This window comes from Callionymus lyra, chromosome 3 (assembly GCF_982586985.1).
Source record: "Callionymus lyra chromosome 3, fCalLyr1.hap1.1, whole genome shotgun sequence".
NCBI lineage: Eukaryota > Metazoa > Chordata > Actinopteri > Syngnathiformes > Callionymidae > Callionymus > Callionymus lyra.
This window is the reverse complement of record NC_141820.1, coordinates 10,361,961-10,383,217: the sequence shown is the minus strand read 5'-3', so window position 1 is coordinate 10,383,217 and position 21,257 is coordinate 10,361,961. Positions and strand designations below refer to the sequence as shown.

The 21,257-nt window shown below is 36.2% G+C and overlaps 1 protein-coding gene across 2 annotated transcripts in view; it reads right to left on the bottom strand.

Moving 5' to 3' along the window:
• dennd3a (DENN/MADD domain containing 3a) overlaps positions 1-21,257 on the bottom strand; it is a 34,848-nt gene that overhangs the window by 1,477 nt on the left and 12,114 nt on the right. For both annotated transcript variants that reach the window (XM_087786419.1, XM_087786420.1), the window contains exons 6-27: positions 20,594-20,724; positions 20,417-20,522; positions 19,266-19,385; positions 18,379-18,477; positions 18,172-18,291; positions 17,008-17,123; positions 15,247-15,402; positions 15,083-15,179; positions 14,906-15,009; positions 12,375-12,580; positions 12,140-12,299; positions 10,787-10,943; positions 10,496-10,718; positions 9,108-9,187; positions 7,178-7,357; positions 6,933-7,103; positions 5,448-5,577; positions 3,556-3,663; positions 2,404-2,501; positions 1,449-1,603; positions 1,244-1,383; positions 1,053-1,171 (exon numbers count right to left, since the gene is read on the bottom strand). In XM_087786419.1, coding sequence (XP_087642545.1) covers positions 1,053-1,171; positions 1,244-1,383; positions 1,449-1,603; positions 2,404-2,501; positions 3,556-3,663; positions 5,448-5,577; positions 6,933-7,103; positions 7,178-7,357; positions 9,108-9,187; positions 10,496-10,718; positions 10,787-10,943; positions 12,140-12,299; positions 12,375-12,580; positions 14,906-15,009; positions 15,083-15,179; positions 15,247-15,402; positions 17,008-17,123; positions 18,172-18,291; positions 18,379-18,477; positions 19,266-19,385; positions 20,417-20,522; positions 20,594-20,724 — 2,976 coding nt within the window. The remainder of the gene's footprint in view (positions 1-1,052; positions 1,172-1,243; positions 1,384-1,448; positions 1,604-2,403; positions 2,502-3,555; positions 3,664-5,447; positions 5,578-6,932; positions 7,104-7,177; positions 7,358-9,107; positions 9,188-10,495; positions 10,719-10,786; positions 10,944-12,139; positions 12,300-12,374; positions 12,581-14,905; positions 15,010-15,082; positions 15,180-15,246; positions 15,403-17,007; positions 17,124-18,171; positions 18,292-18,378; positions 18,478-19,265; positions 19,386-20,416; positions 20,523-20,593; positions 20,725-21,257) is intronic.

Below are 21,257 nucleotides of genomic sequence, written 5' to 3'. Positions count from 1 at the left end.
TAACATTTAATGTGGCAACTGTGATAAAAATAATATTTTTTGGCTCTTTATTAAATTAATTGTGGCCCTCATTGTCATAAAATATAATTTTGTGGCTCTAAAGAAACTACAATGTGGCCCTCATAGTCATAAAATATAATTTTGTGGCTCTAAAGAAACTACAATGTGGCCCTCATAGTCATAAAATATAATTTTGTGGCTCTAAAGAAACTACAATGTGGCCCTCATAGTCATAAAATATAATTTTGTGTCTCTTAAAAAAACGACAATGTGGCCTTCATTGTCATAAAATATATTTTTTTGGCTCTTAAACAACTATAATGTGGCCCTAATTGTCTTAAAATACATCATTTATGGCTCGTTTTCACATTTAATGTGGCCCTGATGGTCAATAATATTACTTTTGTGGCTCTTAAACAACTATAATGTGTCCCTTATTGTAATAAAATGCATAATTAGTTTCTCTTTTTCACATTGAATGTGGCTCTTATTGTCATAAAGTATAATTTTGTGGCTCTTAAACAACTATAATGTGGCCCTTATTGTAATAAAATGCATAATTAGTTTCTCTTTTTCACATTGAATGTGGCTCTTATTGTCATAAAATATAATTTTGTGGCTCTTTAACAACTATAAAGTGGCCCTTCTTGTCATAAAATATATTATTTGTGACTCTTTTTCACATTTAATGTGGCCCTTATTGTCATAAAATATAATTTTGTGGCTCTTTAACAACTATAATGTGGCCCTTATTGTCATAAAATGTATTATTAGTGGCCATTTATCAAATTTAATGTGGCCCCTATCGTCATTCAATATATTATTTTTGGCTCTTTATCAAAATAAATGTGGCCCTTATTATCATAAAGTATTATTTGTGACTCTCTAACAACTATATTGTGGCCCTCATTGTCATAAAATGTATAACTTGTGGCTCTTTATCAAATTAAATGTGGCCCGTATTGTCATAAAATATATTATTTGTGGCTCTTTATCAACTATAGATGTGGCCCCCCATCATAAAACACATGATCGGTGGCCCTTCATGTTACCTCGGCTAACAAGAGGACGGCACTGAAGGTCACCGTGGATCCCTTCTGTTGCTCCGGCAGATTAAGTCGGTTCTTCAAGGATCCGTTTCTCCACAACTCCATGATGTTGTCCCTTGAACCTGAGGGGCCACAAACACAGACTCTGTTTCAGTCGTGGATTCTTCTTCTGACGACGTCAGCGATGAACGTACAGAGCCACAGCATCCCGGAGCAGACGGCGATGGACTGAAGACGATCACACGAGACTCGGAAATGCTTCTTGACCTGCAGCGTGGACACGTCCCACAGGATGACCGTTCCCTCCGCGCTGCACGAGTACGCCACCCTCTGGCTGCACACGCAAACTACATCTCTTCATCCAACTCAAAAGTGTGTAGCCGGTTTTGCGTCACAAACCTGTATTTCTCCGTGTCCAGAGCCAGCCCGGTGACCTCTGACCTGTGCTCCGTCAGCTGTCGGTTGCAGACCATGGCCACCATGGAGATGATGTAGATGAGCGAGTCCTCCGAGCCCATCCACACTTGGTCCCGGTCCACCTCCAGCATGCAGTTCTGGGAACACAATCACAGGGGCCTTTTATTATATATTTATATACGATATTATTTATTAAATAATTATAATTTCATCTTTTAAAACATGTAAAAATCCAATAATTTATGTATAATTATTTTAATTTAAAATATAAATTAATATATCTTTAAAAATACAACTTATTTTTTTTTATTGTTAATTAAATTTACTTTTTAAAATCTTCATTATCTTTATTTTTAAAGAGATTTGGTTGTTTCCCGGGGTTTGAAAGCTCCTTAATACGACCTCAGAGTTCCTAATGTAGCTCTAGATGTGGATCTAATGCGAGACTTGAGAAGGTTCATGTGACTCCAGGCTGAAGAGGACGATTCAATTTACTCGGGGCCTCGTTTGATACTTTTGCAAGAGACGGTCGAGTCCAAGGGAAAGTTGATCGTGATGGGAAAACTTTATTAATAAATACACTCAAACACAAGATTCTGTATGTACGTAAATAAAGTGTACAGTTTATTATAGAAAAGACAAAAAAATTGTGAATATATAAATTGTATTTTATTTAATATTCATTCTTTATACATTTTATAAAAATAAATATATATAAATAATCCAAAAAATATGGATAAAACATGAGAAGACACTTTAGGTTTTCTTACTTATTTTGACACAAAAGGAAAATACTTTTCTATAGTATAAGTTTTATAGGACTGTTTTTAAAGAGCTGCGTTGATGCACTTGGCCTGCACTTTGCCCAGATCTATTTGCGTGTGTGTGTGTGTGTGTGTGTGTGTGTGTGTGTGTGTGTTTGCACACATATATTTACCAGTCTTGCACTTCCAACATGGAAGGTGTGCTTGAGTGACCAGCTCGATGCATCAAACACCATCACTTTTCCGCTGCTTAGAGACACCATGAGTAGACCTGCAGTCAACACACACAAGAACACACACATGAACACACTCTTGAACACACTCTTGAACACACACACAAACACACACACAAACACACTCTTGAACACACGGATAACTTAGACGCCATCTCGGTGTGTACACAAACACACTACATACATTAATGTGCACAAACTCATATGTGCACACACACTCACTCACATACCCACAAAAAAACACACTCATATATGCACACACAAACAATAATACAGAAAACATGCACACACACATATGCTCACACACAAAAACTATATATAATCAAACACACATCAAACACATGCGCACATTTACAAAAACACAAACACACTCACATGCCCACACACATGCACACAAACATGCACAAGCATGCACACACACACACAAAAACAACCGCACATACAAAACAAACACACACCTATGCTCTCACAAAAACATGGATGTACAGACACATGTTCGCACACACACAAAAACACATGCCTGCACACATGATCACACAAAAACACACACACACACACACATACAAAACAAACACACACCTATGCTCTCACAAAAACATAGATGTACAGACACATGTTCGCACACACACAAAAACACACGCATGCACACATGATCACACAAAAACACACAAAAACACACCCACATACAAAACAAACACAGCTATGCTCTCACAAAAACATAGATATACAGACACATGGTCGCACACACACAAACGCACTCTTATAGGCCAACACACACACACATGTGTGCACAAACTTAAGCAAACACACACACAAGTTTGAGTGTTCCAGTGGTCAAATCTCCTCCCTCAGTTCGACCAATGACGCGTCAGGGTGAGTGTGAAGAAACAGAGAGTGAAGGAAAAAGAGGGAGAAACCTGGACGTGGGCCAAGAATTCCGCTCGTTGACCTAAATTCAAACTGGAAGGAGGGAAACCAGAGGGAGGTTTGAATGGTGAGGGTTGTGGAGCGACAGCAGAGATATTTGTTTTAAAGTGGTACAAGTAGGAAGACTCACAAAGACCAGTTCATTCAAGTTCATAAAGTTCAGACCTGCGGTGTAGAGCAGGACGTCCACAGACTGAGGCGCCGTCAGCTCCAGGGAAGGATTGATCTTGTGCTTCAGAGTCTCCACCGTCGTCCTGGAAACTGTGGTCGGAACTGGAACGACACAAATCAGCAGTGAGGAGATGGTCGTAGGTGGAGACACACAAAAATACTCGAAATCCTACTTCAAAGTTGACAATATATCGACGTAAGGTCTGAGCTGTGGAGGACGATTCATCCATTTCGTCACTCGATATGCAGACGACATCTGACTATCTGACACTAATAAAGCATTTTTTCTTCCATTTCGTTTTTTTATCTGGTTTAAACTATTCATTTTACAACTCGATTGACATTAGTAATAATAATAAAAAGTTATGGCAACTCCGAGGCGAGTCGTCATAAGTGGTAAAAGGATTTTTATGCCACTTTCAGTCCATGAACTACGTGAGTAAATACAATTTTAGTTATGCTTTTGTGTGTTTGTGGTTTGTTTCCTCAATAAAAGGCATTTTTTATGGCTACATGAGTTATCCGTCTGTGACGTAACAGCTCTTTATACTTCTTTCTACATAATTGTTTTCTTTAAATCGTCAATACGTAACTCTGGAGGAATGATTGACTCCACACGGTTCTCGTTCCTGGGAGTCAAAGAGGCTGCTGACGCTTTGGGCAAGATTGTTGTGTGTCGATCATTGTGATGTAGCTGCGTTTGTGTTTTTCTTGTTGTCTTTACTAACTTCTGATTCAGGAAGTGTGTATTGTTGACATGGAAACCCCACAGACTCGTAGTCAGAGTGATATTTAAACTTCTTACTGACCTATATAAGAGTACACGATCGGATTAACAGGGTGTATGAATAACCTTATAGTAGTTATTAAGAGGTGGATTCATTCAAACGAGCGCCACTGAAGGCCTATGTGTGAAATTCACGGCCAACCACTACTTATACTAGTTAGAAAATAAACCAATGAGACGCTTTCTTTAACATAAGCTCCGCCCATTGACACCATTGTGTCCGTTTCACTCTGACTTTGGTGTTTTTATTGCACTAATACAAGTACATTTACAACTTTATTGACACTACACAGCCCAGGAGAAAGATGATAGTGAGGCTCCATCTGATTGGACGAGACCGCTTTTTCATAAGTTCCGCCCATTAAGTCGATTTCCTAGAAGCAACCAACCGTCGATGAAAACAGCCGGGGCCTCATGTACAGGAGTTCGTGGATGTTCTACTAAATATGATCTACAAAATATTCACTGTACGTGCACACAAATACAAGCCCTTTTCCTTTGTACATCCCAATCAACGTGGGATTAATCGGCGACTTGTTCGTCCCTTTCCACGCCCTCATTTACATATTTAAAACATATTTAAATGAACCAGAGTCTTTCGATCAAATAAAACCGAATAAAAACATCAATTTACACGAAAATTCTTATTAAATTTATAAAATAAAAGTGTTTTGTTGACAAATTACAAGTGTTCGAATCATGTGACGGTGTATCTATACAAGTGGGTTTTTCAAGGAAATTGTTCAGATCATGTGATCATATGAGGAAAACTTTAGTTGCTTTCAGTAACTGCAGTAAATACGTATGTTAACTACAAACTTGTCGGGAAGTACAAACTTTTTAACGCTCTTTTCATTATTGATACATATGCACTTTGACGTGGAAAGTATGTGCGCAATTTTTGTGAGTACGAAACCATAGTACATGAGACCCTAGACGTTCGGAGTTTCGAAGATAACTGGATAAAACTAATGAACGTCGCGATTCATGGAGTCAAAGGAGTCAAATGATTCATTCAGTCGAGTCATCAGAGTCATGACGAGAACGTAAATAGTAGCTACATCCGTTTAACTTGATCTTTCTACGAGTTTCTTCTCACCTTCCATCTTGATGCGGTCGAAGTGAGCGAGCTTGGAAGCAGCAATAATGGCTTTGCTGCTCTGAAGACTTCCCACGACCGCGTCCATGAGCAAGGCATTGGTGAGAGCCTGCTGCATGTACTGCGGGTCCTGGACAGAAAAAAAAAGAAAAAAGTACTTTATTTTGAAGAAAAAAAACAAGATAGTGACTGATCTTTGACCATCAAAGTAAACAGCAATGATTGTGCGTCTTCAGGTATTTTATCAATAAACATTGAGGTTCGGATCCTCGTTCTTATCCACAGCAGCTGTTAAAACACAGGGTTATCTTTCAGAACTTCACTCCTCATCACAGCTTGAGAATTACTGCAAGTAGGATCCAGAATATTTGCTTGGAAATAACTTTTGCAGTCAACATGCAACACATTAAACACATGTTTCTTCTTCCTTCAAGATGCTGAAGGTCAGTGAAAATGACACTTTGTTCAATGTCTTCAGTTTTTTGTTCAGATATGTGTAGTTTTTGTTTCCCTTTTTTAACAGTTTTAAGGGTTCGGAGAGAAATACATTTTACAAAGTATGAAGACAACCGTATTTTGAAGCAACCAAACGAATATAATAATACTTAAAACTAGGGGTATATAGTAAATATACAAACATAAAAAAATAGCAAACTTTTTCATGATACTTATTTACGCAACTTTGATTTCTCTTGGTGGGACGAGGTGCTTTTAAATCAAAATTGTATGGTTTATATATTTTTAAGCGCGAGTTAAAGAAAACAAAATGAACATGCAAAATTTCACTGTTTCATGTTAATTTTTGTGTTGCAGTTAAACTTACGGCCACTAGATGGCAACAGTCATTACATCCTACTCAACTAAAAATCTGTGATTCTCTAGGGAAGACTGAGGACGAGAGGATACAGTCGGCTTGAGCTGATGTTTGGACATATTTTGATTTGAAAACAAATGGAAGCAGTTACGACTTCTTCAAGAGTCATGAATCTGTAAATTCTGCAACACCAGAGTCAAGTACTCGACAATACTACACATATATCCTTGTTACTACAATATCGCAATATATCGTATAGTTGCCTCTGTATCGTGATACGCATAGTATCATCAGATTCTTGACAATACATAATTCTAGAGACCAAATATAAACATGTTATCAAATATAATTGCATTACTATTTTTGACTAAATATTTATAAATGTCAAAATTTGAAACAAAACATACTTTTAATTTAAAAAATACAAATCACATATACATTAAAATCTTTATCCTCAAAACCTTATCTACAAAATAAATATTGAAAGATCAATATAGCTAAAATAATAATCAGAAAACCTACATCAACCTATGGAATACAATCTCAAAAAATGTACGATTAAGTGAGATAAAATATAATGATTAAAGCAATTATTAACTATTATGGGATGTTCATGGAGTTGCTGACATTTGTTAGACGATGTCAATGTTAGATAAGTTGTCCTCTGATACCTTGTGCTGGTCGGCCATGTTCCGTCCCGCCCACATCTCTCTGACCATCAAGTTCCACAGCTCAGCTTCCGTTTTCAAATTGGCCTCGAACGCCTCCTTTCGTCCTCGAACTCGCAACTTCAGGCTGGGAATCCGCAGGAGCAGGAAGGGAGTCGAGGAAACCTTGACCTCCTGCAGTAAAAAGATAACACTTTTAATGTGGAAAAGGATGACGCGAAGGAATAAAAGTGATGTAAAAGTCTCACGTCTAAGTCTCTGTACTGAGCCACCTCGATGTACCCGGGTCGCCCGTCCGTCAGCAGGAAGAGTCTTCGCTGAGTCATCGCGATCTTCCCGACGCCGCGGCTCGTCTTCACTGAAGACGATAACTTGAAGACGCACTCGCTTTGTTCGATGTGTTCCAACACTGAAGGTGGCAAACACACCTGAAACATGTTCAGTGTTACTTTATGTCCCACTTATTGCTGACTCACTTATTGCTGACTCACTTATTGCTGTCCCACTTATGCTGACTTACTTATTGCTGACTCACTTATTGCTGACTCACTTATTGCTGTCCCACTTATGCTGACTTACTTATTTCTGACTCACTTATTGCTGTCCCACTTATGCTGACTTACTAATTGCTGACTCACTTATTGCTGTCCCACTTATGCTGACTTACTTATTGCTGACTCACTTATTGCTGTCCCACTTATGCTGACTTACTTATTGCTGACTCACTTATTGCTGTCCCACTTATGCTGACTTACTTATTGCTGACTCACTTATTACCGACTCATTTATTTCTGTCTCACTTATTGCTGACTCACTTATTGCTGTCCCATTTATGCTGACTGACTTATTGCTGACTGACTTATTGCCGACTCACTTATTTCTGTCTCACTTATTGCTGACTCACTTATTGCTGTCCTACTTATGCTGACTCACTTATTGCTGACTCACTTATTGCCGACTCACTTATTTCTGTCTCACTTATTGCTGACTCACTAATTGCTGTCCCATTTATGCTGACTTACGTATTGCTGACTCACTTATTACTGTCCCACTTATGCTGACTTACTTATTGCTGACTCACTTATTGCTGTCCCACTTATGCTGACTCACTTATTGCTGTCCCACTTATGCTGACTCACTTATTGCTGACTCACTTATTGCTGTTCCACTTACTGCTGACTCACTTATTGCTGTCCAACTTATGCTGACTCACTCATTGCTGTCCCACTTATCGCCGACTCACTTATTGCTGACTCACATATTGCTGTCTCACTTATTGCCGACTCACTTATTGCTGTCCCACTTATTGCTGACTCACTTATTGCTGTCCCACTTCTGCTGACAAACTTATTGCTGTCCCACTTATTGCTGACTCACTTATTGCTGACTCACTTATTGCTGACTCACTTATTGCTGTCCCACTTATTGCTGTCCCACTTATTGCTGACTCACTTATTGCTGTCCCACTTATTGCTGACTCACTTATTGCTGTCCCACTTATGCTGACTCACTTGTTGCTGTCCCACTTCTTGCTGTCCCACTTCTTGCTGACTCACTTATTGCTGTCCCACTTATTGCTGACTCACTTATTGCTGACTCACTTATTGCTGTCCCACTTATTGCTGACTTACTTATTGCTGTCCCACTTATTGCTGACTCACTTATTGCTGTCCCACTTATTGCTGACTCACTTATTGCTGACTCACTTATTGCTGTCCCACTTATTGCTGACTCACTTATTGCTGTCCCACTTATTGCTGACTCACTTATTGCTGACTCACTTATTGCTGTCCCACTTATGCTGACTCACTTGTTGCTGTCCCACTTATGCTGACTCACTTGTTGCTGTCCCACTCATGCTGACTCACTTATCCTGAATCACTTATCGCCAACTCACCTATTTCTGAATTACTTATTGCTGACTCACTATCTTGACTCACTTATCGCCAACTTACTTATTGCTGACTCACTCATCGCTGTTCCTCTTATCACCGTTTCACTTATTGCTGACTCACTTATCCCTGAATTCACTTCAAAATCATAATAAATACTCAGTTTGGAACTTTATTACCGTTTAAACTTGTTGATCACTGGATTCATAAATAAAAATATAATTTAAGGAACACGTTATAGTCAACGATGCTAACATGAATCATGATTTATTGTAGAAACACAAACCTCCTGAGCTTCAGTCTCCGTCTCTTTCCAGATGGTGTAGAAGTCCTTGAACAGCTCTGGACCGACCTGCTTCTGATGGCCTGCAGGAGAAACACCAGAAGATGAGGATCATTCAGTTAAAGAACCTCTGAGGTCCATCATTATAAAAAGAAAACACATCATGAATTATTTTGTCGTATGATGGACAGAGAAACAGCTGATCTTGGCTTCAGTGCGAACCGTGAGTCAGAGCGACGGCTCCACATGAACCTCCTTTGTTTCCTCAGACTTGAAGAAAATCGTAAGTTAATGTTTCACCAGGAGAGTCAATGTTTCACAGAAATCTCACAACATATCATTGAGGAAGTAAAATAAAATACGTTAAAGTAACATAATATAATACTTGACACACATAATGTTTACACAATTATCACATGACCTTCATGATGTTGAAAATAAATTTATAATATCAGCATTATTTAACATTTATAACAACAAAATTAATAAAAGGCAATAAAAAAATTACTGTTTTGGTTTTAAGTTCATAATTGTTCGATTATAGTTGAACATTTTTCGATTATAGTTGAATTTTTTTCGATTATAGTTGAATTTTTTTTTAATTAAAGTTGAAAATTGCTCTATTAAAGTAAAAAATATATACTGTATTTTGATAACAGTCAAAAATCATTTGATTGAAGTTAAAATTATTTGATTATAGTTGAAAATTGTTTGATTAAAGTTGAAAATTATTTGATTAAAGTGGAAAATTGTTTGATTAAATTTGAAAATTGTTTGATTATAGTTGAAAATTGTTTGATTATAGTTGAAAATCGTTTGAATAAAGTTGACAATTGTTTGAATAAAGTTGAAAATTGTTTGATTTTAGTTGATAATTGTTTGATTATAGTTGAAAATTGTTTGATTATAGTTGAAAATTGTTTGATTATAGTTGAAAAAATGTTTGATTATAGTTGAAAATTGTTTGATTACAGTTGAAAATGGTTTGATTATAGTTGAAAATTGTTTGATTATAGTTGAAAATTGTTTGATTATAGTTGAAAATTGTTTGATTATAGTTGAAAAAATGTTTGATTATAGTTGAAAATTGTTTGATTACAGTTGAAAATTGTTTGATTATAGTTGAAAATGGTTTGATTATAGTTGAAAATTGTTTGATTTTAGTTGAAAATTGTTTGATTATAGTTGAAAATTGTTTGATTATAGTTGAAAATTGTTTGATTATAGTTGAAAAAATGTTTGATTATAGTTGAAAATCGTTTGATTATAGTTGAAAAAATGTTTGATTATAGTTAAAAATAGTTTGATTACAGTTAAAAATTGTTTGTCAAACAAATCAATGATCAATAAGCGAGTAAACACAGTCGGAACCAACACTCGCCCCAACATACCAACAGTGAGAGCATCAAACAGTCGCTGGATGGTTCCCTGGTCTTTGACGATCCCAGACTCCTGGACACACGTCACGAAGTCCTCGAGCTGCAGGACCTTCTTGGGCAGCTGGAACCGCTTCACGGCGCCGTCCAGCTTATCGAGACCGGGCTGCAATCGCTCTCGCTCCTGGTCCCTCTTGACCCGACTGATGAGTCGCTTCAGGTCCGTGTGTTTACCAGCCTTTCATGGTCAGGATGACAAGGTTAACATCTCTGGTTGAAGAAGACACACCTGCGTCACACTCTCACCTGTATCCGCTCACTCTCGGTCAGAGAGTCCACCAGTGACTTCACCATCTGGGAGGGAAAGATTTCAGAGTCGGTCCTGTAGAGACTCTGGAAGTCCTCCAGTGCGTCCAGACGCTTGTTGGACACGGTGTTGACCAGACCCCGCAGGTAATGATACCTTAAAAAAAAAAAAAACACGAAAAAACTTCAATTTATAGGTTAGGTTAACATTTAAAATGTTGAAACTTAACTTTTTTTTCAGTGAAATGTTGTTATTTAAAAATAAATCATTGAATTTATCAGGTTTTGTATTGAAAAGGTTGAAGTTGTTGAATATAATTTAATAAAAATATTCCAACATTTTCAAAATGAATTATTGTTTTTACACATTGGATTTGATTTTCTAATTCCAATAATTAAAAAAAAACAAACTAAATTCATCTAAAAAGTTGGCAAATGTAAATGTATACGAGTAGAAAAAATATTTTGGAATTTTGGAATTAGAAAATTGAAAATACATTATGTACAAACTTACAAGCTTTAAAAACTGCTGGTGTCCACTGTATCCTCTCGTCCTTAGTCATCGCTTGGATCTCATTGTTTTTATTTGTAAATTAAAAAAAATAAAAAATAAACGTTGACGCTATACGAACACTTTTTTACATTGAATTTTAAAGGCTAATAAATAAATAATATTGAATTGAGAAAATTTGTTTTGAATTATTGGAATTAGAATATCAACTTTATCTGTAAAAAAGTTAAACCATGTTGGCCCAATCAACTATTTTTTTCTTTTCAATTAACAAGTGTATGAAATAAAAAATATTTTAAAAAAAAATAACATAATTGAATTATTGGAATTATAATATCAAACTCTTATTTGTAAAATAAAAATAATTCTTATTTGCACTATAACACCAAGATTTTGTGTTTAATTTCTAAGACTACAAGTTGCTAAATTTAGAAGAAAAATATTAATTATTGAAATTAAACTATACTATTTCATATACGTTGGCATTTTTGCTTTCAAAATATATATATATATATATTTTTTTAATTTACAATAACATGCAAATATTTAATGCATTTGTTCATCACGTAAGAAAGAAAGAATGAAATCCCGTGAGATCCAGAGGCGATGACTGAGGACGAGAGGATGCAGTGGACTCAATTATCAAATTCTACGTGTAAAAACAATAATTTCAAATATATAAAATTTTCTAATCCAATTGACAACCTTTCAAAATAGATATTATTGAATTGAAATCTTCAAAAAAAAAAATAATTAAACGTTTGAAAACAACAACATTTAAATACGAAAACTCAAATTAAACTCAAGCATATATTCCGATGTCACTGATGGCGAGATCTCACCTGGCTAGAAGAGCGGACTCTTCAGTGGACGTCAGGTTAATGGCTCTGGCCAGAGATGCAACCATGTCTGAATAATAGTTCTGGACGTAGTGGTACGCCAGAGGAGGAGGGAACTCCGGGAGACGGAAGACCACCACCGGTTTCTGAGGGAACTTCAACCCTGAAAAAAAACAAAAACCTAATCAACACCTTCTGTCCCAGAGCAGCGACGACGACAACAACGAGGGGAACCGACCGATATCGGGGGTCATCTTCTTGAGGGAGGCGGGTCTGGCGGAGCTGATGGTGGGCGACACGTCGTGGCCGGACACCTCCAGGTTGGGCATGCTGGCCCCCAGCTTCTTGCTGAGTCGGCTGTTGGGGCTGGTGTAGCTGCTGTAGCCGTTCCTGAACAGGTCCGTCATGGCGGGTCGTCGGCTCAGATCCGTCATCGCGCGGTTCCTGGAACGAGTGGAGTCCTGGTTAAAAACTAGGTTAAAAACTCACATACAAGGGAAGAAAGAGGCATAAAAATGTAGAAGAACAATGGACTAGAATTACATTAAAATAAATAAACGTCTCTTGAAAATTAGTATGACACAAATAAGCAGAATATCTAATATATAAATAAATAATTATTTAAAATAAATCTGAAATAAATTAAAAAGGTTATAAACAAGTTTCAATTTTTGTGTCTGTGCCTAAATTTTATATATATTTATATATTAAAATATATATTAAATATATTTTACATATGTTTTATTCTATCGTTTTCTGTTCATTTCAATACCTCTCAGAATTTTGTTTTTATTATATTAAAGTTTTGAGCTGTTCCTTATGTAGCGTGTCATTTTTAAATGAATCATGTTTTTACTTTTGTTTGTTTTTGTATTTTTTGACGCCAGTTTGAAAGGTTATTATGGTCATTATTATTATTATTGTAACTTTTTTTTTGTGTGTATTTTACTTCCTTGGAATACAGTTCTTAATTAAAAAATATTACCTATTTACAAAAATGACAAGAAAGTAAGTTATTTAATTTCAGTTGTATTGACTACAACAGTCTGAAAGGTGTTTTATTTTGGAAAAAAGGCAGGATTTTTCCCAAAGTTGTATAAGCCTGTGACTCTTGACATGTCAAGAAGTTATTTTTAGTTAAGTTTATTTTTTTAAAAACAAGTGAAGTAGGGAAAATAAGTCAAACATAAACTCAACATGAGATCATCTGGTAGCAAAGAAACCAATCCTAGGGTGAAGGAAAATATCGATACATCGCGATACTATATCAATGTGTTGGTATTTTTTGCCTCTCAAATTTTACTTTATTTGATTTAAAATAAAATTATTTTTATTTATTTATATTCAATAACATGCAAATATTTTAGTTTGTTCATTTTCATGTTGCGATTAAACTTCCAGCCACTACTGGTAGCAGTGATTATATAAAAGGAAAGAATGAAATCCCGCGTGGATGACTGAGGACGAGAGGATACAGTCGACTCCAGCAGTTTTAAAGCTGATGTTTGGACATATTTTGGTTTCAAAACAAATGAAAGCAGTTACGACTTCGTCAAGAGTCATGTGGTCTGAAAATACTACAACACCAGAGTCAAGTACTGGACAATACTACAAATACATCCTTTTTACTACACTATCACGACACCAGAGTCAAGTACTCGACAATACTACAAATATATCTTTGTTACTACACTCTCACAACACCAGAGTCAAGTACTTGACAATACTACAAATACATCCTTTTTACTACACTATCACGACACCAGAGTCAAGTACTCGACAATACTACAAATACATCCTTTTTACTACACTATCACGACACCAGAGTCAAGTACTGGACAATACTACAAATACATCCTTTTTACTACACTATCACGACACCAGAGTCAAGTACTCGACAATACTACAAATACATCCTTGTTACTACACTATCACGACACCAGAGTCAAGTACTCAACAATACTACAAATACATCCTTGTTACTACACTATCACAACACCAGAGTCAAGTACTCAACAATACTACAAATACATCCTTGTTACTACACTATCACGACACCAGAGTCAAGTACTCAACAATACTACAAATATATCCTTGTTGCTACAGTATCACTATATATCGTATTGTCTTCGTCACTAGACTCTTGCAAATACGCAGCTCTACTGCCGATTCAGCATTATGGTGAGATGTATTTTTATAGAATTAGCATTTGGTTTCCAAGGTTGTGATTTTTTGTTGTTTTGATCTGAAGTAATACAACGGCAACATTAAACCAGTCTACAGTGCAAACTAGGTTTGTCATCCTTGTTTTAAATGACTATAAATAGATAAAACAAAAGATAGAAGATTAGCATCCATTAAAAGAAAATGCTAACAATGCTAATGCTAATGTCTTGAGTGGAAGAAAAAAAGACAAACAAAACAAAGTTCTGTATGGAAACAAAGAAAAACATTTTTCTCACTAAGACAACCTTGGATTTGACTTTGTTCACAAAACCTGGACACCAAATGTTAGCCTTTTATTCTAGCAGTTACTGTTCCTATCCAACGACATATGAACACTTCATGACCTTCATACAAACTCCTTCCTGTGCCTCATGATTGACAGAGTTCAAAACCTCCGGACTGTCGCCGTGAAACACGTTGGTCCTGCATTCTTGTGCATTACTTCCACACCGGGCCCCGCCAGGGCAACAAAGAAGCCCCTTGAACCGTCATCTTGTGATGCAAAGTTATGCATATGTTTCCAGCCACGATGATGTCGCTCACTTGTGCAGATGGTGGCGAGTGTTCTGCTCCATGCGGCTGAAGCCGTCCTGCTTCCTGTTCAGCCTGTCGCGCAGGAACGAGTGGAAGATATGCGTCTCCAACACCTGCCGACGACAAAGAGAAGCGATAGAAGCTCGTGTGTCTTGTAGGGAAGTCCGTCCGGGAGTTTTTGTTGACCTTCTTGTAGAAGATCTGCTCCTGAGGCTCCCTCGTCCTCAAGAACTCCTCGCTGTTGAAGACTCTGTGTTCGTAGTTGAGGAAGTCTTGGACGTCTCTGTCACAGAGAGGATTAAATAACATTAAATTGATGTTTTTTATTAGTATAAGGAAGAGAATCGCACCCGAAGATGTTGACCAGAAGCTCCAGGAGGATGTTTTTGATCTGACGGTTGAGTCGGGTCTGCCAGTCTCTGCGGTGACTCCTCAGGACGTTCACATCAGTACCGGCGCCCAGATGACACGACTCCAGGTCGTAGTGACACTGGAGACTCTCGGCTCTGTTTCCCACAAAGTAACAGGAGAATAAATCAAAATAATTCAAATTGTTTTTGGCAGTGATCACTTCAGTAACGTCTCCTGTAGTTAGAAGCTGATAAAGTATACTATAGTAGCATAAACATAGTAATAGTAATATATATAGCGATGTTTTTTTCAAGATACTGTATCGTTGTTTCTTGTGGGGCTTTAAAATCATATTCTGGTATTTATTTCAATAAAGTGTGTAACTGTTTTTTATTAACAATTCAATACATACGGCATTTATTAATGTTTGTGTTGCAATTAACCCTTCTCAGGTTCGAAGTGGCTATAGTCGACTGTATCCCCTCGTCCTCAGTCATCGCTGGGATCTGGGATATCCTTGTTACTACAGTATCATTATATATTGTATCATTGACCCTGTATCGTGAAACATAGTGTATTGCTGGATTCTTGCTCCCAACATTTCTACTGTTAAGGTTTTGTTTCTTGACAAATAAAATCACAGCATTTGATCATATTTTTGTGGCAATTAAACGTCCAGCCACTAGATGGCAGCAGTCATTACGTCCTCCACAGCTATAGAAACAATAAAAACCCTCTGCGATCCCGGCGATGACTGAGGACGAGAGGATACAGTCGACTACAGCAGCTTTTAAAGCTGATGTTTGGACATATTTTAGTTTCAAAACAAATGAAAGCGACTTCGTCAAGAGTCATGTGGTCGGTAAATTCTGCAAAACCAGAGTCAAGTACTAGACAATACTACACATATATCCTTGTTACTACAGTATCACCATATATAGTATCGTTGCTGCTGTATCATGATACGTTTTTTATCGCCAGATTCTTGCCAATACACACCCCTATGGCCAAAAGTGACCTAAAGTTAAGTTATGGCTTTATTTTTTGTTGTAACGCAGTAGTGTCAGACATTACAAAAATAAATATGGTAATATGGATGTATAGTACTCAGTACAACAACATGCATTATAATTTGTTTAAAATTAAGTTTGCTTCCATACAAATTAGTCAAGCAAGAGACCCTAAGGAATGAAATACAACTGAGCAAATGTGTACTTCTGTATAGCCTGGAAAATACTCAAGGATCTTTATGTATTTGATGAAATATCTACTGATATTGAGCACGACAAAGTTACTGCATGCGTTACAGATATATTTACAGATAAAAGCATGTGCTTCAATGACTTTCGGTGAATTAAGACTGAAAAGGAAGAAGAAGGTAATTTAGCGACAGTGTTAGCCTAGCATGCTACATGTGTTGATATATTTGTTTGAAGTCTGTGAAACCCCTTTTATTTCATTTAAAGCACTTAATGTTCATTTTAGTCTTGTTAAAACATGTAGCTCATCTTTGTTTGATGAATGAAATGATAATATCTTGATATAGCAGTTGGTTGAAGTAGCTTAGCATGTTCATTCCTGCGTGTATGAATCTTAGCATTGTTGACATTTTAAACTAGTAGTAAAAGTAACAGTTGTTGATGTAATAAAAATTATTTCGGTCAGAAAACATTATAGAGAATTTGTAGTTATTAGTTAAAAAGTATTGTGTACACGATTTGAGTGCAGAACGCTGGTATATATGAGAGTAAACGCGTCACCTTGAGACAAGACACTCGGCAGCAGACGCCGGAACAGCAGGAAGATCAACACTTTCGTAGGACGATGACATCACCGCTCCGTCGTCAACGTTCACCAGAATGAGGTCTTCTGTTTCCTGAAGACAACAGCGGCCGTTACAAGATAAAACTGTTGTATCAACTTATGTAACGTGGGACAAAAGAACGCTTTACTCAAAACAAAACATCCCAGCAGCCTTAGCAAGTTGAGGGTCGAACATAACGTGTATTACTTTAAAGTCTGATTTTGATATTGTCTTTTCATTTTAAACTTATTTCACCTTAATGATCTCCATCTTCCTCCACTTTTACACATTCCTTTCTGTTTATCACCAGTTTAACATAACATAATTAGTTTGGAAGTTTCTGTATGAGTGTTAACATAAACATAACCTTATCTTAAACACTGACATGAAAATGTATCTGCTTTGATTTTTTGTCACATAAAATCACGGAAGCATGGAGCTGCCAACATAACATTTTTTTTTAAATACTACTACTTACCTAAAAAAAACAACTTAAAAAAACAACAAAAATTAGGTTATTACATGATACCCAACTATTCATGTTATAACTATATTTTAACATGATACTGAAGTTTAACGTTATTACATGATAGTTTTGTATCATGTAATAACGTAATACTTTAGTATCATGTAATAATGTAATAGTTGAGGGGGGGTTTGTATTTTTTTTTGTATAATTTCTTTTGTATTTCTTTTGTATTTTTTATTTTTATGTTGGCAGCTCCAGGCTTCCGTAAAAAAATGACTCGAGGTTGACCGACGTGTGTTAGATCGAAAAATGTATCTGGAAACATCCAAAAATAAATAAATAAATATGTTGGTATTTAATAAAAAAGAAAAATTCAATAAAAAGGCAGATTTATATTATATTGTGTCTCTTTTTGGATCATTCCATGTTACAGTTAGTCAAAAATACACTTATGGACAACATATTATTTAATTTTTTATATATGTTATATATATATATATATTTATTAGATTTGGTTTGTAGTATTTATGTAGCTATGGCCCTTTGCGTTTTATTTTTTCCTGTGCTATTGAATATGTTGAGCATTAAAGGAGACACAGTTCTCTGGATAAATGTGCTAAAAAAGATCAATATTTGAAGGTCTGTACTCACGGCCACGACTTCCTCAAAGTGACTGATGTGACAGCCCATCAGGAAGGCTGTGGGCGCCATCAGGAAGTCCAGCATTCCTCTCGACAGCACAGGAACATAAGGCTGCTGCCAGTTCAGCGGCTGAACCAGATAAAAAATTAAAAAAACGAATTGTAGAATATTTAAAACCAGAAGAAAATGCTGTCGTTTTGATAATAAAACACTGACCTGCAGGTAAAGCAAAATACTCTCTGCGACCAGCGTGAGTCTGGCCCAGTCTGAGGAGAAGAAAACCAGTCGCTGTTCTTGAAGAAGTCCTGACAGGATCTGAAGAAACACGCGTGTGACGGATGGTTTTCAGACTCCGCAGAATTTCCCATGACTTCCTCAGACCTAAACAGGTTTTTTACGGTTCCACTGACAACAAGATTCTCCCCAATTGTGTGACGAATAAAGGTTTATCTTATCTCATGGGTTACACAAAGAAAAACTTGTTTCCCTTAATCTGAGCCAAAATGTGAAACACAATCTGGGGCCGAACAAAATTAACTGTATATTTGTTGCCTCTTCAATAACTTGTCAATCATCCTTGAAATAGAAAAAAACTATATGATACCAGTTGGATTTAACTTTTTTACAGACCTATATAATCATAAATTTAACATTTATGTGGGTCAAAAAATTGTGTCGCACATTTGTTTTTGGGCCTTCGGGTCACCCTGACCCAGAGACAACACAAGGGATACCACAAACACATTTGTTTTTGGGGCCTTCTATATAAATGACTTTAATATGTATCGACTCTTTTGCTCAATAAAAACCATGAGCAATCAGTTTTACGAATTTTCAGTTCCTTTTTGGCCACATTATCCGACACAGATTGGTCAAAACTAAATTAAAAAAATATATAAATATAATAAATTATAAAAATAAATATATATTTAGAATTTCACAGTAACACAAAATATATATATTCTTTTAATTTATCTTTTGCATTAATTCATGTTCATTTTTATTCTTATATATGTATAAACATACATTTTCTCTCAATGTAAAGATATATTCAGTATATATTATATAAAGATACATATATAGAGTTTGACAAGAATATTTACCTGTAAAAGAGCTTTGTGGCTGAAACACAGGAAGGGAAGATGCAGGTCGATGTCGATCACAGGACTGTCTTGATCTTCTCTGGACGGAAGGACGATCTGCAGTGGACGGAGGCTGAAGCACTGGAGACAATGACAGGACTGTGAGTGACGACATCAATGAAGTTTCATTGTTTTACATGAATACATGTGTAAAAAAAAAAGTAATAGAAAAACCACAAATAAAAAGCCTACACAATATGGAGGAACAAATAACACATTTACATTTTAAAATGTAGTTTCTTAGGTGTATTTCATTTGAGTATTTGGTTTGCTTAAAGAGAAAAAACAAGTAAAATCAACGTTTGTATCCTTTTATGTCTGTGTTATTTCCTTCAATCTATGCACTTTATCTCTTTTTTATGCACTTTATCTCTTTGCACTTTGTTCTTTTTATTTGCACTTTGTATCACTATCAATAAAATGTAATTAAATACAATTTAAAAAAAATAATTGTGAGACAGAATCATTTCACACATTACTTATGTTTTTTAGTGCATCTAAAAACATTTAACATTTAAAAATATATATATTAAAATACCAATAGAAAAAGTAAAGTAAGAGAAAAGGGTCTGATGTGTATAAAAGTGAATAAAGAAAATACATACTATGTGTAAGTATGAGTAGAATATATACAAGAAAATAATCCAAAAACATGCACATTAATTTACCTTTGTATTATTTCAGGGTAAAGGGGACTCAAAGAACCCGAATACAAACGTGTTTGAGGTATCCCTTGTGTTGTGTCTGGGTCAAGGTGACACGAAGACCAAAACTCAGAGACAACAGGATACAACAAAACACATTTGTTTTCAGGCCTTCGGGTCCGCTTGACCCAGAGACAACACAAGGGATACCACAAAAACATTTGTTTTCGGGCCTTCGGATCTCCTCGACCCAGAAAGAACACAAGGGATACCACAAACACATTTGTTTTCGGGCCCTCCGGTTTCTTCAACCCAGAAAGAACACAAGGGACAATACAAACACATTTGTATTCGGGGCCTTCGGGTCACCTTGACCCAGAGACAACACAAGGGTCAAGAAGCTGATAGTTTAATACATGTATAATTTTGAGTAAATAAAAATCATGATAACAAGAACAGGTTTCTAACCACGTGCAGTTGTCCAGGCGGCGGTAAAGGGACGAGGGACAACTTGGCCGAAAACTCTTTAATGGTCTCCTCCACTTGTCTGGCAGGTCGTAACTGGACGAGAAGACTTGAAGGAAAAGAAAGAATGCAGGGCGAGAGTGAACCAGGGTCAGCGAGAACAAAAGGAAAAACTGTTACCATGACAAACAGTCTCTCAGGGCGTTGTAGTACGGGAACTTGGAGATCACACACACGGCATATGGAGCGAACAGTCGACACTTGGACGGGTTGTATTTGCCTCCGTTGTGAGCGGAGACTTCGTGGAACGTCTGAAAGACAAAGTAAACAGTCAATGAACGAGGCGTCACATGGACATCACAACAGATGATGTATCACGATGCAGTGGCTTTACTTTGAAACACCACTAGATGTCACTTTCTGCTTTATAATTTTGTATCATTTTGAAACTTTTCCAATTCAATTCAAAACAAAAAACACTTTTAAAATGTTTTACTTGAACAAAAAAGACTTCCAAGCAGTTTTCACTTAAAAAAGAAAAAACTTGAAAATGTTTCACTTGAAAAAAAACTTCAAAACCTTTTTTATTTCAATAATAAAAAATGACTTTAAACGTTTTTACTTTTAAGTAATTTTCACTCCAATAAAAAAGATGATTCAAAACTTTTTTTTTCTTCTGTGAAAAAAATACTTGTATGAATACATACATATTCAAAAGTATCCCCCTCCCCCCAAAAAAGACGTCAATACTTTTTTACACTTTGATAAAAAACAACTTTCACTTCTTAAAAAAATAACAACAGAAACTTAACAACTTTTTCAAACCACAATAAAAAAGCCTTTT